Here is a 16623-nt window from a genome sequence, read left to right on the forward strand (position 1 = left end):
GCCATTGTCCTTGGCTTCTCATCAGCCTTCATTGTCTGCCTTGTTCAGAGAGTCCAGTTTCAACCCATGCTTATTCAGTCCCAGTCCAGCTGGCCTTGGAGAGCTCCCAATAGATCAGTTCCACTGTCACAGTGGGTGGGTGCACGCCTCGTGGTCCTGATTTCCTTGCTCATGTTCTCCCTCCTTCTGCTCCTCATTTGGACCTTAAGAGCTCAGACGGTTGCTCCAAATTGGGTCTCTCTCTCTCTCTCTCGATCCATCGCCAGATGAAAGTTCCTGTGCCATTCTCCTTGGCCTCTTGTCAGCTCTCATTGTCTGCCACATTCAGAGAGTCCGGTTTTATCCAATGTTTTTTTCAGTAGCAGTCCAGCTGGCCTTGGTGAGCTCCCAATAGATCGGCCCCCCTGTCTCAGTGGTTGGGGGCACCCTTCATGGTCCTGACTTCCTTGTTCATGTTCTCTCTCCTTCTGCTCCTCATTATAACCTTGGGAGCTCAGTCCGGTGTTCCAGCGTGGGTCTCTGTCTCTATCTCCATCCATCGCTAGATGAAGGTTCTATGGCGATATGCAAGATATTCATCAGTATGATTATAGGATAGGTTCATTTCAGGTTCCCTATCCTCAGGTGCCCCAATGAACTAACTGGGGACATTGCCCTGGGCATCTGGTAGCCATTCCAGGTTCAAGTCTCTTGCCAACCCTTAGGTGGCTCCCTTAACTAAGGTATGAGTTTCCCTGCTCCCCAATCCAAACTTCCTTTAACCCCAATCACCCCGATTCCCCCAGTTCCCCTCATCCTCTCCTTCACACTTTTCTCTCCCCATCACCCCTCATCCCCATCCCATCCCACCCCCCAAGATTCCAATTTTTTGCCCATCAATCTTGTCTATTTCCCATAGCTGGGAGGATATCTATATGTTTTTCCTTGGGTTTACCCTCTTGTTTAGCTTCTTTAGGATCACAAATTATAGACTCAGTGGCCCCTATCCATGGCTAGAAAACAATTATGAGTGAGTACATCCCATGGTCTTCTTTTTGGGTCTGGGTCACCTCACTAAGGATTGTATTTTCTATTTCCATCCATTTGCATGCAAAATTCGAGAAGTCATTGTTTTTTACTGCAGAGTAGTACTCTAATGTGTATATATTCCACACTTTCTTCATCCATTCTTCTATTGAAGGGCATCTAGGTTGCTTCCAGGTTCTGGCTATTACAAATAATGCTGCTATGAACATAGTTGGACAAATGCTTTTGTCATATGATAGGGCATCTCTTGGGTATATTCCCAAGAGTGCTATTGCTGGGTCCAGGGGTAGGTTGATCCCAATTTTTCTGAGAAACCGCCACACTGATTTCCAAAGTGGTTGCACAAGTTTGCAGTCCCACCAGCAATGGATGAGGGTACCCCTTTCTCCACAACCTCTCCAGCAAAGGCTATCCTTGGTGTTTTTGATTTTAGCCATTCTGACAGGTGTAAGATGATATCTCAAAGTTGTTTTGATTTGCATTTCTCTGATTGCTAAGGAGGTTGAGCATGACCTTAAGTATCTTTTGGCCATTTGAACTTCTTCTGATGAGAATTCTCTGTTCAGTTCAGTGCCCCATTTTTTAATTGGGTTAATTATCCTTTTAAAGTCTAGTTTCTTGAGTTCTTTATATATTTTGGAGATCAGACCTTTGTCTGTAGCGGGGTTGGTGAAGATCTTCTCCCAGTCAGTAGGCTGCCTTTTTGTCTTAATGACAGTGTCCTTTGCTTTACAGAAGCTTCTCAGTTTCAGGAGGTCCCATTTATTCAATGTTGCCCTTAATGTCTGTGCTGCTGGGGTTATACATAGGAAGTGTTCTCCTGTGCCCATATGTTGTAGGGTACTTCCCATTTTCTCTTCTATCAGGTTCAGTGTGTTCAGATTGATATTGAGGTCTTTGAACCATTTGGGCTTGAGTTTTGTGCAAGGTGATAGATATGGGTCTATTTTCATTCTTCTACAGGTTGACATCCAATTGTGCCAGCACCATTTGTTGAAGATGCTTTCTTTCTTCCATTGTATACTTTTAGCTCCTTTATCGAAAATTAGTTGTTCATAGGTTTGTGGGTTAAAATCCGGGTCTTCTATACGATTCCATTGGTCGACTGCTCTGTATTTATGCCAATACCACGTTGTTTTCATTACTGTAGCTCTGTAATAGAGTTTGAAGTCAGGGATGGTAATGCCTCCAGAAGTTCCTTTATTGTATAAGATTGTTTTGGCTATCCTGGGTTTTTTGTTTCTCCATATAAAGTTGATTATTGTCCTTTCAAGATCTGTGAAGAATTTTGATGGGATTTTAATGGGGATTGCATTGAATCTATAAATTGCCCTTGGTAGAATTGCCATTTTTACTATGTTGATCCTCCCAATCCAGGAGCAAGGGAGATCCTTCCATTTTCTGGCATCCTCTTCAATTTCTTTCTTCAATGCCTTAAAGTTCTTGTCAAATAGATCTTTCACTTCCTTGGTTAGAGTTACCCCAAGATATTTTATGCTTTTTGTGGCTATCGTGAAAGGTGATGATTCTCTTATTTCCCTCTCGGCTTCCATATCCTTTGTGTATAAGAGGGCGACTGATTTTTTGGAGTTGATCTTGTATCCTGCCACATTACTAAAGGCGTTTATCAGCTGTAGGAGTTCTTTGGTGGAGTTTTTGGGGTCGCTCATGTACACTATCATATCATCTGCAAATAATGCAAGTTTAACTTCTTCCTTTCCAATTTGAATCCCCTTTATCCACTTATGTTGTCTTATTGCTATTGCTAAAACTTCGAGAACTATATTGAAGGGGTATGGAGAGAGTGGACAGCCTTGGCGTGTTCCTGATTTTAGTGGGATGGCTTTAAGTTTCTCTCCATTTAATTTGATATTAGCTGTCGACTTGCTGTATATAGCTTTAATTAAATTTAGGTATGACCCTTGTATCCCTAATCTCTCCAAGACTTTTATCATAAAGGGATGTTGAATTTTGTCAAATGCTTTTTCAGCGTCTAATGAAACGATCATATGGTTTTTTTCTTTCAGTTTATTTATATGATGGATTACATTGATAGATTTGCGTATGTTAAACCAGCCCTGCATCTCTGGTATGAAGCCTACTTGATCATAATGGATAATTTTTCTAATGTGTTCTTGGATTCGGTTTGCCAGAATTTTGTTGAGGATTTTTGCGTCGATGTTCATGAGTGAGATTGGCCTGTAATTTTCTTTCTTGGTTGGGTCTTTGTGTGGTTTTGGTATCAGAGTTACTGTAGCTTCATAAAAGGAATTTGGCAATGACTCTTCTGTTTCTATATTGTGAAATACCTTAAGGAGTATAGGTATTAGATCTTCTTGGAAGTTCTGGTAGAATTCCGCATTGAAACCATCTGGTCCTGGACTTTTGTTGGAAGGGAGGTTTTTGATAACAGCTTCTAATTCTTCACGACTAACAGGTCTATTTAGGTTGTTCACCTGGTCCTGGTTTAACTTTGGTATATGGTATTTATCTAAAAAAGTGTCCATTTCTTTTACATTTTCCAGTTTTGTGGCATACAGGCTTCTGTAGTAAGATCTAATGATTCTCTGAATTTCCTCTGTGTCTGTGGTTATGTCTCCCTTTTCATTTCTGATCTTATTAATTTGCAAATTCTCTCTCTGCCGTTTGATTAGTTTGGATAGGGGTTTATCAATCTTGTTGATTTTCTCCAGGAACCAGCTTTTTGATTTATTGATTCTTTCAATTGTTTTCTGTGTTTCTATTTTGTTGATTTCAGCCCTCAGTTTGATTATTTCCAGTCTTCTACCCCTTCTAGGTGAGTCTGCTTCTTTTTTTTCTAGAGCTTTCAGGTGGGCTGTTAAGTCTCCAATGTGTGCTTTCTCTGTTTTCTTTAAGTGGGCACTTAGTGCTATGAACTTTCCTCTCAGGACTGCTTTCATAGTGTCCCATATGTTTGAGTATGTTGTTTCTTTATTTTCATTGTCTTCAAGGAAGACTTTAATTACTTTCTTTATTTCTTCCTTAATCCAGGTATGGTTCAGTAGTTGACTATTCAGTTTCCATGAGTTTGTAGGCTTTCTGGGGGTAGCATTGTTGCTGAATTCTAGCTTTAATCCATGGTGATCTGATAAGATACAAGTGGTTATTAATATCTTTTTGTAACTGTGGACGTTTGCTTTGTTGCCGAGTATGTGGTCGATTTTTGAGAAGGTTCCATGAGCTGCAGAGAAGAAGGTATATTCTTTCCTATTTGGGTGGAATATTCTATAGATGTCTGTTAAGTCCATTTGATTCATTACCTCCATTAATTCTCTTATTTCTCTGTTAGGTTTCTGTCTGATTGACCTGTCCATTGGTGAGAGAGGAGTATTAAAGTCTCCTACTATTAATGTGTGTGGTTTGATGGCTGCCTTGAGTTTTAACAATGTTTCTTTTACGTACGTGGGTGCTTTTATATTAGGGGCATAGATATTCAGGATTGAGATTTCATCCTGATGAATTGTTCCTGTTATGAGTAGAAAATGTCCCTCTCCATCTCTTCTGATTGATTTAAGTTTGAAGTCAACTTTGTTAGAAATTAGTATGGCCACACCTGCTTGTTTCCTAGGTCCATTTGCTTGATAAGCCTTTTCCCAGCCCTTTACTCTGAGTAGGTGCCTGTCTTTGTGGTTGAGGTGTGTTTCTTGTAAACAGCAGAATGTTGGATCCTGTTTTCATATCCAATCTCTTAGTCTGTGCCTTTTTATAGGTGAGTTGAGTCCATTGACATTAAGTGATATTAATGACCAGTGGTTGTTAATTCCGGTCATTTTTTTTAGTAGTAGATTTTGTGTGTTTCCCTTCTTTGAGATGTGCTGGTAAAGGGTCTCTAGATGTCTGAGTTACTGTGGTCATTGTTGGACTCCTTGATTAGTGATTTTCCTTCTATTGCTTTCTGTAAGGCTGGATTTGTGGCTACATATTGTTTAAATTTGTTTTTATCCTGGAAAATTTTGTTTTCTCAATTTAGAGTGAACGAAAGCTTGGCTGGGTATAGTAGTCTGGGCTTGCATCCATGGTCTCTTAGTTTCTGCAGTACATCTATCCAGGACCTTCTGGCTTTCATGGTTTCCACAGAGAAGTCAGGTGTAAGTCTTATAGGTTTACCTTTATAAGTAACTTGGCCTTTTTCCTTTGCTGCTCTTAGTATTCTTTCTTTATTCTGTATGCTTTGTGTTTTAATTATTATATGGCGAGAGGATGTTTTTTTTTTTGATCCAGCCTATTCCGTGTTCTGTATGCTTCTTGAACCTTCATAGGTATATCTTTCTTTAGGTTGGGAAAGTTTTCTTCTATAATTTTATTAAATATATTTTCTGGACCGTTGAGCTCCGCTTCTTCTCCTTCTTCTATTCCTATTATTCTTAGGTTTGGTCTTTTTATTGTGTCCCATATTTCCTGAATGTTTTGTGATGAGAATTTGTTGGCCTTGCTGTTTTCTTTGATCAGCGTGTTTATTTTCTCTATGGTATCTTCAGAATCTAAGATTCTTTCTTCTATCTCTTGTATTCTGTTGGTTATGCTTGCTTCTGTAGTCTGTATTCGTTTACCTAGATTTTCCCTGTCCAGCTGGCCTTCTGTTTGTGTTTTCTTCTTTGCCTCCATTTCAGTTTTTAAGTCTTGAACTGTTTCCATGATCTGATTGATTGTTTTTCCTTGGTTTCCTAGGGTATCATTCACTGATTTACTCAATTCTTCAAACTTTCTGTTATACTTCTCATCCATTTCTATAAGGGCATTTTTTACATGCTGTTTAAGGGCGTCACACTTTCATAAAGTCAATTTTATCTACTTCTTCATGATTAAGGTGTTCATGTTCTCCTTTTGTGAGGTCGCTGGGTTCTGGTGGTTTCATATAGTTTTTCAGATTGTTGGGTGAATTCTTGCATTGGCGCCTGCCCATCTCTTTCTCCGAATGTTCCCCTATGGATCTTCTTTTACCGGATCAGGTCTCCTTGCCTACTGATGTATCTTCCCAGTGATGGCACTCTGCAGTGATAGCTCTCCTGGTGCTCCAGTGATGTCTCTCCTGGTACCAATATTAGATCTCCGTGCCCAAAGACGGCTCTCCTGGTACCCAGATTAGCTCTCCCACTGACGGCTCTCCTGGTGCCAAGATCAGATCTCCGTGCAGGTTGGGTAGTTCGGAAACAAAGCTCCTACCTTGCTTGGTGCAGGCAGGCCAGTGAACCAAAGGAAGTCTCACCTGCCTACTTGCCCTGAGGATTTGTCCCCAGCGCCAGACAGACTGAGCTGGATGGTGTTATGTGCCCAAAGAGGAAAGGGGGCAGAAGGAAGAAGGGTTCTGGATGCAAGCTGGGTGGGACAAGAAGAGAGAGGCAGTATGCAGGGTGTAGAGCCCCTGCAGGGAGCCCAGGGAGTATAGGGTGGGGGATGAGGAACTTCAGAGTTCCCTCTCAAATAAATCTTAATGATGTTACATTACCTTGATCTCTGGATAATTCCCTTAGAAGGAAGCACTTCATGATGAAGTGACAAATGGTTAACTAATGGGGACAGGAAGATGCATGGAACTTCAAATAATGTACACATATCCACAGGACATCAAGCTATACTGTGATATATTCAGTTGATTACTGATTGTCCTACATTTTACATCTCTACCGGTTGGATGAAAATGACGCTGTCCAGTTTTTTCTGCTCTCATGGAAGCTCAAGTAGTGCAGGTGGAGAGACGCAGGAGGCTGGGGTAGAAAAGGTTGAGGAGCTCACATCCAGTACCATGACAACAGCTGAGAAGCTCACACTCAGCCAGCTTTGCCAACGCCACCACAGGAGGCACCTGCCTCCCTCTGCCAACTGTCTGTGTGGCCTCTGAACAGCCAGGGACATCTGATGAACATAAGGTCTGGTTCATCTTGCAGCATTTTGCTCTAAAACCAGATTTCAGATGGCCACTTGAGCACTGCTATGCCCCACTGTGATATTTTTTGTAGGTGGCCCATGACACCTACTCCATCTAATAAAATGATAGGTGAGATTTATTATCTTAAATATAACTCATAATTTGCTGATTGAAAAGGGCAATATGTCAGAAAGCCTAACCATCCAAGGTTTCAGTAGCCTCTTCACTTAACGCCATGTGCAAAGATTTACAAGATGTATAAGATATCCCTCTACATCACTATTTTTATTTCTGAGGCTTAGACTTGTCCTCAATATTTTTTTCTTAAAAATATGGCTTGACAATAGGACAAAGAATTAGGCATTTTTAGAAATGGTGCAGTCTTTACAGACTGAATTTAGGCCTCTTATGAAAGAAGTTGGGGATCTGAAGGACACTACCACCTTAACTAACAATACTCAGTCAAGTGAGGTACTTTTAAATATGGTACAGATTAGTATGAAACTTCTTGAAAAGAAGGTTGTATATCTGAAGGAGAATACAAACACGTTGACTAACAAAACTCAAATCATGTACTTTTAAAAGTGGTACACACTGGTAACAAACTTCTCAAAAAAGAGATTGTACATATGAAGGAGGATACTAAGAATTTAACTAACAAGACTCAGTCAACTGAGATACTTTTGGAAATGATACAGAGTGATAGTAATTTTTCAGCACTCTGGAGAAGGAATAGCAAACAGGAAGACTCAGGCCATTTGTAGTCAATATTGCAGTGAATTTGTGGGTTCGTGACCTACTGCAGCAATGGAATACCCAGATTAACATTCCTACAGCCCCCAAAACTTATGTTTCTGAGGAAAATATTAGAAGATATTACAGATGATGGACACTAGCCATTCAGGCTGTGCAAAAACACAAAGCAATTGATAAACCTTCAGATGTACCAAAAGCCCTGCCTTTAAAATGATTGAGAAACCAATATTGGTTAAGTAGTGGCCCCTAGCTGAGGAAAAGTTGCAGGCTTTAGAACAGCTGGTACAAGAACAACTATATGCTCGACATATAGAAGAATCCACCAGCCATTGAAATTCTCCTGTATTTTTTGTTAAGATGAAATAGGGCAAATGGAGAATGGTGACAGATCTTAGAGCTATCAACAAGGTTATTTAACCTATGGGCCCTCTGTAGTCTGGAATTCCTTTGCCTTCTCTGTTACCAAAGGGATGGCCTCTCATAGTTATTTATTTAAAGCATTGTTTCTTCACTACACTTTTACAAGAAAAAAATAGAAGAAATTTTTCCTTTATAGTGCCTACTTAAAATAATTCTCAGCCTACTAGGAAATAGCAATGGACTGTCCTCCCACAGGGAATTCTCAGTAGCTCCACCCTGTACCAATACTTTGTCAGCCAGCTAATGGAAATAATCATAAGCAATTTCCTTAGTGTATAATTTACCATTACATTGATGACATTTTTTTTTTTGGTTTTTCGAGACAGGGTTTCTCTGTAGCTTTGGTGCCCGTCCCAGAACTATCTCTTGTAGACCAGGCTGGCCTCGAACTCCCAGAGATCTGCCTGCCTCTGCCTCCCGAGTGCTGGGATTAAAGGCGTGCGCCACCACTGCCTGGCTGACATTTTGTTATCTGATTCAAATCTAAATACTTTAGAAAGGATGTTTGAAGAAGTAAATAAAGTCTTGCCTAAAAGGGGATTACAAATTGCTCCTGAAAAGATTCAAAGAGGCAAGTTTCTTAATTACCAAGATTACAGAATAGATTTACAGAAAATTAGAACACAGAAGGCACAAATTAGAAGAGACAAGTTGGGGACTCTTAAGACTTTTAAATATTATTTGGAGACATTTCCAGTCTATGACCAGCTGTTGGGATAACACCTGATCTAATAATTCATTTAAACAAAACCCAATACATATATATTAAAATATATATCTATGAATATGTAGAGCTGGCTTTGAAGTTGGACAATGGCTCTGTGCTTCTCTAAATCCAAGCATGTTATTAAAAGGAACATGCATACTTTCTGTCTCATATCAGGAGTCATCTGGTATAAGACAGAGAAAAAAAGTCTTCTCTCCATGTCTATTATTTCTATGTTATTCTTTATTGAATGTATGTCTCTTTGAATAATGTTTAAGTTTCCCTTGATGAGCAATAGACTTTACTACAGATCCTTTTCTTGCAGTAAACTTTGAAATTTCCAGGAAGATGGGGCCCCACAGCAACATTTCCACCTGGTTGAAATGATGTCATGATACTGATAGCACTACTGTAAGACCAGATTTTGGGTAACAGCTGCTGACATGATGCATTTTCTCATGACATTCTGGCCAGAACTCTAAATAAGAACTTTGGGAAAAACACTATTGACTACTTGGAAATCGTTTGCAACTATGCTAGACAGTAATCTTGAAACTTACCCATCACTTTACCTTTCCAGGATCTCATGAAGAGAACATCACCCCTATGTCAGTGGGAAGCAATTTTAGAGGAACATGCCCCCTCCCAAAAAGTTGGTCCATAGGGCTTGGAACACTGTTTAGCATTTGTTGATTATTACTTAAATAGAGGATTGAGGTGAAAACTAGGTTTCGTCAAAAAAAAAAAAGAAGGAATAGTAAGAGTGGGTAGTAGAGTGAATACTTGTGAGCTTTTCATGGATAACTTACACTGGTATAGTTTTGTATATTGATAAAAGTTCAAATTATATTTGCTATTTTGGTTTACATTATTTGTACATCTAAGCAAAGTTATTCTGTCGGATTGTATATATGTATGGTCTTATCTCTGTTTAGGACATTTTGTATATTGATACAACTTTTAGGACATATTTTCATATTGCATTATGATCAAGATACTTATAGATTGTTTACATTTTGAGGTCATTGTCCTTATTTGTTACACATTTGTTTACAGATTATTTAATATTCTGACATGAATTTTAGTCTTTAAGTTATACAGGTAATAATTATTATAGGTCAATAGTTGTTCATGTTTGTTGTACATACAGTCAGATCAATTAGGTTCTTTAGATACATGGAGATTGTATTCTGTACAGATAGGTAATCTTCAACCACTTCAAGGATCTGTGGAACACAGTATTTAAACAACTTATGGTTCTGTTGACATGAGACATGATTGTTCCTGACAGCACCATTCTATTCCAGAGAGAATGTTGAAAAACAAAGACACTCCACTTGGAGCGTATTTTCTTCTTGGCAAAACTGGCCTTTGGGCAAGGAACTGCCCATACCTCAACCACTGACAAGAACAAGTATCTGGAATGAATAAGCAGGACACAAGAAAAAAGACTTCCAAATCTTGCCAAGATAGGGTAAAACAGATTTAGAAAAAAATTTCTGCCTCTGAAAATGGTCTGTCAGCTATGTTAGGACTTAGCCAAAGTTGGTTGCTTCAACATTACAAATGAGACTTTGGGTGATTGCTCAGAAAGCCAATTGTCTCCATCATATATTGCTCATTTTGGAAGCTGCTTGATTGTACTTCATTACTCCTCAGGATATTATTACCTTCTCAGGCCTTCGATGGAGTTGAAGATTAGATAGCCATAGTTACCTTCGTCAAGACTTAGCCAAACTTATTTCTGATGCAAGATTTAGACCCCTTGAGATAGAATGTTTATTAAAACATGTCTTTTTTTATTAATTTATTTTTTATTGGAAAAAAATTTCCACCTCCTCCCAGCCTCCCATTTCCCTCCCTCTACTCCCATTCCTCTCCCCCTCCCTCTCCAGTCTGAAGAGCAGTCAGGGTTCCCTGCCCTGTGGAAAGTCCAAGGTCCTCAACCCTCCATCCAGGTCTAGGAAAGTGAACATCCAAACTGGCTAGGCTCCCACAAAGCCAGAACATGAAGTAGGATCAAAACCCCCTACCATTGTCCTTGGCTTCTCATCAGCCCTCATTGTCCACCATGTTCAGAGAGTTGGTTTTATCCCATGCTTTTTCAGTCACAGTTTAGTTGGCCTTGGTGAGCTCCCCATGTGTTCCTTGCTTAATATTGCTCATGTTGTTTGTAATTTTATACTTGGTATCTGTTATTATTGTATAAAGTAGTACTGGTTTTGGATCAATATGGTTTAGACAAAATGGTGAGGTCATGGAGTAAACTTTGTTAACCAATCATCTTTAAGAAGTGGAACCTACCTAGTTAAGCTGTGGCTTCCTAAACCCCAGGAGAAAAAGTGATATGGACCAGGTGATCGCTCTCTGGATGATTCCTGTGGGACACAGCAGAACTTGGAATTTCCATTATTCTGCGTGTTTCCCCTTATGATGAGTAAAAATATAATTGTTTATCTTTAAGCTAGCCTGGTTATATCCCAAATCGAAGTATTTCTACAGATAAGCATTTTTATATAATTGAAGAAAAGTGTGAAATCAAAAAGGGTTACTTTATCATTGAATTCACAGGACTTCTGTCTATATATTGCAGGTGCAAACAAAATAGAGACTTCATAATGCTTGACCGATTCAACACTTGTAGACTTGTTTTCTTCCCAGTCTTATGTAAGTAAATGTGTGTTGCCTGAATATATTTCCAAAACATTTATAGTCACATTACCTTCATTATGAATCTTCTCAAGTCCTCAGATTACTGCAATATGCAAAGGCCTTAATAGACCTTTTATTCACTAAAAGTTTACTCTTCAATAAAGATTACCAAGAAGAGGAAAACTTTACCATGCTGATTGCACCTAAAGGGTTTGACAGGCTGGACTGGGGTGGCATACCCCTTTAATCCAGCACTTGGGAGACATAGACAGACAAATCTCTGTGAGTTAAAGGCCAACCTCGTCTGTGAGTGATTTCCAGGACAGACTCCAATGCTACAGAGAAACCCTGTTTCGAAAAACCAAAAAAGAAAAGATAAAGAGTTTCTTGGCAATATGATTTTTTTCTCAAAAGTTTAAAGCCTGATGACACATACAAAGGCTCTGCCACATTTGCTCAACTTGTAGGGTTTCTATTCAGCATGTGTTCTTTGGTGGAGTTGTACAGTTCTATGATATGCAAAGGCTTTACTACATTGCATACATTCATAAGGTTTCTCTACAGTTTGTATTTTTTTAATATTTATTTATTATGTATACAATATTCTGTCTGTGTGTCTGCCTCTGCAGGCCAGAAGAGGGCACCAGATCTCATTTCAGATGGTTGTGAACCACCATCTGGTTGCTGGGAATTGAACTCAGGACCTTTGGAAGAGCAGGCAATTCTCTTAACCACTGAGCCAACTCTCCAGTCCCCAGTATGTGTTCTCTTATGCATTTTTAGACTACCGAGTTGTGAAAAGGCTTTATCACATTGATTACATTCATAGGGCTTCTCTCCTGTATGGATACTTTTATGTGTTTTTAGACTACTAGGATGTGAAAAGGCTTTATCACATTGATTACATTCATAGGGTTTCTCTCCTGTATGGATTCTTTTATGTGTTTTTAGATTACCAAAATGTGAAAAGGCTTTATCACATTGATTACATTCATAGGGTTTCTCTCCTGTATGGATTCTTTTATGTGTTTTTAGATTACCAAAATGTGAAAAGGCTTTATCACATTGATTACATTCATAGGGTTTCTCTCCTGTATGGATTCTTTTATGTGTTTTTAGATTACTGATATATGAAAAGGCTTTACCACATTGATTACATTCATAGGGTTTCTCTCCAGTGTGTGTTCTTTTGTGTATTCGGAGTTTAGAGTGCTCCCAGAAAGTTTTATCACATTGATTACATTCAAAGGGCTTCTCTCCAGTATGTCTTCTTTTATGTCTGTGAAGCTCACCATGACTTGCAAAAGCTTTATCACATTGATTACATTCATAAGGTTTCTCTCCAGTATGTGTCCTTTGATGTACTCGAAGATTACTGTTCTGTGAAAAGGCTTTACCACATTGATTACATGTATAGGGTTTCTCTCCAGTATGTGTCCTTTGATGTACTCGAAGACTACTGAGTTGTAAAAAGACTTTACCACATTGATTACACGTGGAGGTTTTCTCTCCAGTATGTCTTCTTTTGTGAAGTTGAAGATTACATTGACGTGCAAAGACTTTACCACATTCATTACATTCATAGGGTTTCTCTTTAGTATGTGTTCTTTCATGTATTTGGAGTTGAGAGTGTTTTGAAAAAGCTTTATCACATTGATTACATTGATAAGGTTTCTCTCCAGTATGTGTCCTTTGATGTACTCGAAGATTACTGTTCTGTGAAAAGGCTTTGCCACATTGATTACAGGTATAGGGTTTCTCTCCAGTATGTGTCCTTTGATGTACTTGAAGACTACTGAGTTGTAAAAGTAAAAAGTCTTTATCACATTGATTACACGTGGTAGTTTTCTCTCCAGTATGTGTTCTTTTATGGATTTGGAGACTACATTGACATGCAAAGACTTTACCACATTCATTACATTCATAAGGTTTCTCTTTAGTATGTGTTCTTTTATGTATTTGGAGTTTAGAGTGTTTTGAAAAAGCTTTATCACATTGATTACATTCATAAGTCTTCTCGCCAGTATGTGCTCTTTTGTGAACTTGAAGATTTCTGACATATGAAAAGTCTTTACCACATTGATTACATGTATAGGGTTTCTCTCTAGCATGTGTTCTTCTAAGTATTTGGAGACAACTGGTACCTGCAAAGCCTTCATCATATTGAATAACAACATATGATTTCTCTTTAGAATGTATTTTTTCATGGCTTTGAAGGTGACTGTAACATGCAAAGGCTTTATCACATTGAGTATATTCAGAGGGTTTCTCTCCATTATGGTTTCTTTCATTCCTGCAAAAATAATAGAGGCATGTAAAAGTTTTAGCATGTACATAACACTGATGCATTTTAATATCTATATGAATTAATTTTATTTTATTATTATTATTTTTTTTTTTTTTTTGGTTTTTCGAGACAGGGTTTCTCTGTAGCTTTTGGTGCCTGTCCAGGAACTAGCTCTTGTAGACCAGGCTGGCCTCGAACTCCCAGAGATCCGCCTGCCTCTGCCTCCCGAGTGCTGGGATTAAAGGCGTGTGCCACCACCGCCCAGCCAAATTAATTTTATAAATTTGGTAAGGGTTTTTTTTATAAATGACCCCCATTTATAGTATCATTTTATATAAGATTTTTTTGCATATATGAATGGAATGAGACTAACTCAGTTTTAAATAACCTTACATTCCTTTTGCATTCTTATGTTTTCCTGTAGTGCAATACCTACCACAATAAAGTGTACTAGGACAAACAAAAGTAAGTACACAGTCCAACACTCATAGGGCTTACCTTCAGTGTGAGTTTGCTGATGTCTTCCCAAGGAAGTTTGAAAACCAATTAAATATAATCATATAGCACATTCAACAAATCTAGCTAGTGTTGAAATACTAAATATCTTTCCTATCTTCTCATTATTCTGAAAGAGATACAGTCCCTCTTTCCATTTTGGTAGCTGACTTGTGACATATGACATTCTTAATAAAGGAAGAAGAAATAAATAGTTGTGCATTGAATTTACATAGTATGACTTTCTGCTCCTCACAGACATGTGGTATAGGAATTAAGGTTTCTCTACAAGATCCTTTTTTATTCTCATGATCCAACTCTTCCAATAAGTTTGGCAAAGTCACGAGTATATGAGTAACACTGGCTTTACTACAGATTTTTTATTTTTTGGACAGTTTTAAACATATACTTATTATCTATTCAATGTGTGTACGTGTGTTCCTGGTGCAAAATCTGAGGGTTATAAAACTAAATGGATTGGCAAAACTACAGCATAGTTATCATGGGGCTATGATTCAAATAGTGGTATCAGTTATGGAATCTTTTCATTCTCTTCTGATTTAGAGGAATGCCTTGGAAACACAGACAAGTTACCTCTATTGAGGAATATGATTTTATGAGAAATTAATGATCACCAGTATACTTTAAGCTGTGCTTATTTATACTATTGTTTTTCTTTAAATCTTTCAGGACAAATTAAATTTCATCAGAGACAAATATATAGCAAGTTGCAAATAAAAATTACCTTCCATGTTTTCTAGCATTTTGACAATGCTCCTCAAAATTACGGTCTTCCCAACTGTAGCCTAAAATACAGTAATAGAAAGTAGATAATATATTAATGGATATTGTACAAAATGGAATATTTTAAGTGAACTATGCCTTAGTTATTTGGTTCATTCTTACTCTTTCTCAAACACAAATATACAAAAGTGTCAATAAATAATACACAGCTGTCTCCTTATTTAAAAATGAGAAGGAAATGTCACAGTCATACCAATAGTAGTGAGGTTCCTGTATGTCTCCAGCATCACATCTTTGTAGAGACTCTTCTGGGAAGGATTCAGCAAAACCCACTCCTCCTCAGTGAAGTCAATGTGCACATCCTCATAGGTCACTGAATTCTAGAAGAATCCAACCAACAGTAAAACAAAGTGTGATCCTGACATTGGATACTTCTTTTAAAATGATATATTTGTATATTGCTGCTGCTTCCCACACTTCTTCCATGACATAGGCATTATAATGTAATCACCAGTCACTTTAGAAGGAAACTGAAGAAGAGGTTCGTATGTGCCATTCCTTGGCCCTTTAAATAGAATACAGCCTTGAGAAAGAAATGCCAATAAACAGACACACAGAGACAGACAAGCAAGCAGATCAACACTAGTGAGAAAACATTACAGAAATAGTAAGAACACCCAAAGAAAAACATATAGGCATCCTCTTGAACAGTAACCATCATAAGGCGATGAAAGGAGACAGATACAAAGACCCACATTGGAGCACCGGACTGAAATCTCAAGGTCCAAATCAGGAGCAGAAGGAGAGAGAGCACGAGCAAGGAACTCAGGACCGCGAGGGGTGCACCCACACACTGAGACAATGGGGATGTTCTATCGGGAACTCACCAAGGCCAGCTGGCCTGGGTCAGAAAAAGCATGGGATAATACCGGACTCGCTGAACATAGCAGACAATGAGGACTACTGAGAACTCAAGAACAATGGCAATGGGTTTTTGATCCTACAGCACGTACTAGCTTTGTGGGAGCCTAGGCAGTTTGGATACTCCTCTTAATAGACCGAGATGGAGGTGGATGGTCTTTGGACTTCCCACAGGGCAGGGAACCCTGATTGCTCTTAGGGCAGACGAGGGAGGGGGACTTGGTTGGGGGAGGGGGGAAAATGGGAGGTGGTGGTGGGGAGGAGGCAGAAATCTTTAATAAATAAATAAACAAACAAATAAATAAATAAATAAAAGGGAAAAAAGAGTAAACACCAAAAAAAAGAGAAAGAAATAGTAAGAACAATGATTACCTAGAAAACAGATGGGAAAATTGGGTATATTGACTCTTGCCTTTAATCCCAGCAATCAATGTAAAAGCATATAAATCAAATTGAGTTGGATGTTGGTCAAAGCCTATGCAAAGAGTTACAGGTAAGCCAGAGTTACAAATTAATGAAACGCAGTATCCTTCCAAAAATCATTCAAGCCGGGCGATGGTGGTGCATGCCTTTAATCCCAGCACTCGCGAGGCAGAGGCAGGCGATCTCTGTGACTTTGAGACCAGCCTGGTCTACAGAGCTAGTTCCAGAACAGGCTCCAAAGCCACAGAGAAACCCTGTCAAAAAAAAAAAAACACAAAAATCATTCAAATAAATGTAAAAACAAAA

General features: G+C 38.7%; 1 protein-coding gene across 1 annotated transcript in view; it reads right to left on the minus strand.

Annotated features, from left to right (window-relative positions):
* LOC130871361 (zinc finger protein 431-like) overlaps positions 1-16623 on the minus strand; it is an 81282-nt gene that overhangs the window by 741 nt on the left and 63918 nt on the right. The window contains exons 3-7 of the mRNA XM_057764702.1: positions 15227-15353; positions 14975-15035; positions 13307-13500; positions 13008-13216; positions 12404-12827 (exon numbers count right to left, since the gene is read on the minus strand). Coding sequence (XP_057620685.1) covers positions 12404-12827; positions 13008-13216; positions 13307-13500; positions 14975-15035; positions 15227-15353 — 1015 coding nt within the window. The remainder of the gene's footprint in view (positions 1-12403; positions 12828-13007; positions 13217-13306; positions 13501-14974; positions 15036-15226; positions 15354-16623) is intronic.

This window comes from Chionomys nivalis, chromosome 3 (assembly GCF_950005125.1).
Source record: "Chionomys nivalis chromosome 3, mChiNiv1.1, whole genome shotgun sequence".
Classification (NCBI taxonomy): Eukaryota; Metazoa; Chordata; class Mammalia; order Rodentia; family Cricetidae; genus Chionomys; species Chionomys nivalis.